At 45.9% G+C, this 2,046-nt stretch overlaps 1 protein-coding gene across 1 annotated transcript; it reads left to right on the top strand.

Annotated features, from left to right (window-relative positions):
• Window positions 1–352: 352 nt before the first annotated feature.
• Window positions 353–1,447, top strand: LOC115780389 (mast cell protease 1A-like). Its single transcript, XM_030729555.1, has 5 exons — window positions 353–413; window positions 488–635; window positions 715–850; window positions 941–1,207; window positions 1,286–1,447. Exons 1-5 carry the CDS (start codon window positions 353–355, stop codon window positions 1,445–1,447), a joined length of 774 nt encoding a protein of 257 aa, XP_030585415.1.
• The last annotated feature ends 599 nt before the right edge of the window (window positions 1,448–2,046 follow it).

Consider the following 2,046-nt stretch of genomic DNA (forward strand, 5'->3'; position numbering starts at 1 on the left):
CAGGATTGATCTTTGCAGCCCACAGGGAGCCTTAAAGTTCAGGTTTTTCATTGTGAAAGCCTAAAAGAACATAAAAATAAAAGCATGCTGCAGGCCCAAGAGGAAAACGTGTCACAAGCATCACAATATCTGCTTTCCAGGCAGCAGAACCACAGGTATTATATTTACTGAAACAACGGCCTCGACACATGACAGCTCATCTCTGTACTGACCGCACAGGCTCATCACAACGACACTCTTAAAGGTTGCACTGCTGCAGAGGCGATACAAGTGAGCTGTCAAGGGCGAGCAGATGAAAACCACAGGCTGTATATAAGGGTCTGACTCGACTCCCCAAAGACGACAAGCTGAAATGATGCAAGCTCTGCACGATCTCCTGCTTCTCTGCCTTCTGACATGTGTTGGACAAAATGGTGAGATTACATATGGTAATTACTTCTGCGATGACAAAATCTGACACTAACCCCTTTTCCTCTGACTCGTGCAGCACAGGGGAGTGAAATCATAAATGGCCGACCGGTGCCGGAGAGTTTGATGCGGTATATGGCCTCTGTGCAGATCAATGGAAAACATGTATGTGGAGGATTTCTCGTCAGCGAAGACTTTGTGCTCACGGCTGCACATTGTGACAAAAAGTGAGTTACAAGCTGCAAATTTCTCATTCGTTCTGTCAAAAATAAATAAAGACTGAGGACTTCATGGTCTCTCACTCAGCTCTCCGATGGAGGTCGTACTCGGCACCCACAATCTGAAGAAGGTCAATAATGACAGGATGAGATTCAGTGTAAAGACATGCAAGCACAAATATTATGACAAAGTTGAATCTGGCAATGACATCATGCTCCTCCAAGTAAGTAAATATTTTCATCAAACACAGAGCGTCTGTCACTGATTTGAAGAACTCCATTTGAGACCGATTTCCTTTATTGGCACCTTTTAGCTCTCCAGGAAAGTTCAGTTGGACAAGAAAGTGAAACCGATCCAGCTGGCAAAAAAGGCGATCAAAGCCACGGACAACATGAAGTGTCTGGTGGCTGGATGGGGTTTCACAGCAACTAATGGCAAAGCTGTCGATGTGCTGAACCAGGCAGATGTGCCGCTCATTGACCTCAATGTCTGTAAGAAACAGTGGAAGTTCCAAAAGGTTGTTCTTCCAAAGGGTGTCCTCTGTGCAGGTGGATTTGGCACAAAGAATGGATTCTGCCAGGTGTGTGCTCGCCCTTTAATCATTCAGCTTCCAGTCTTAAATAAGAGGTCAGTAAAACGAGCTTCTTCCTCCTCACAGGGTGATTCTGGTGGTCCTCTGGTGTGCAACGGGACGGCAGTCGGTATCGTGTCTTTCAACATGAACGGAAACTGCGACTACCCAAATCGACCCAACGTCTACACAGACATATCGCAGCACCTGGCCTGGATCAGAAACATTCTCAAGAAGAAGAGATGCTGAGTGCACAGTCAGAGTAATCTGCTATAGCTGGCATTAAAACTGCAGGTTAAAATAGATTAACATACCGCTCTGGTCTTACTGCTTGCTCTTAATTTGAAAATAAAACTACTTTCAAACAGCACGTCATGTTTCCAGTTATTTATTTTAACTGATTTGGTTTTTATCGAAGGAAATGGCAGCACGGTGGGGCCGTGGTTAACAGGCCTGTTACTGTGAGCCGCCTCTCGGGCCTTCCTGTGTTCGATGGTCCAATGGTGTTTTAGTCCAAAGACATGCATGCCAGGCATTTCCTCTGTGACTGATGCTCTTTACCTACAGCAGGAAGCACCTGTTTGTTGTGATTGGCCATATAGGATGTGAATGGCTTTTGGCCATGTGCCACAGGCTGGGGATGTGTTAACCTGCAGACGGTTAACTGTGAGTAGGACCCACATGCAGACACGGTGAGGCAGGCAAAGGTGAACTGAAAGCAAGTCTTTTATTGACTGCTGTAGCACAAAGTCCAAAGACGTGATGGGGAACCAAAACAACCGAAAACAGACTCACACATGCAAACCTGATGAAGACAAAAGACAAACCGCCGCAGAAAAGGCCAAAGA

The sequence above is a fragment of the Archocentrus centrarchus genome, chromosome 5, assembly GCF_007364275.1.
Source record: "Archocentrus centrarchus isolate MPI-CPG fArcCen1 chromosome 5, fArcCen1, whole genome shotgun sequence".
Lineage (NCBI taxonomy): Eukaryota > Metazoa > Chordata > Actinopteri > Cichliformes > Cichlidae > Archocentrus > Archocentrus centrarchus.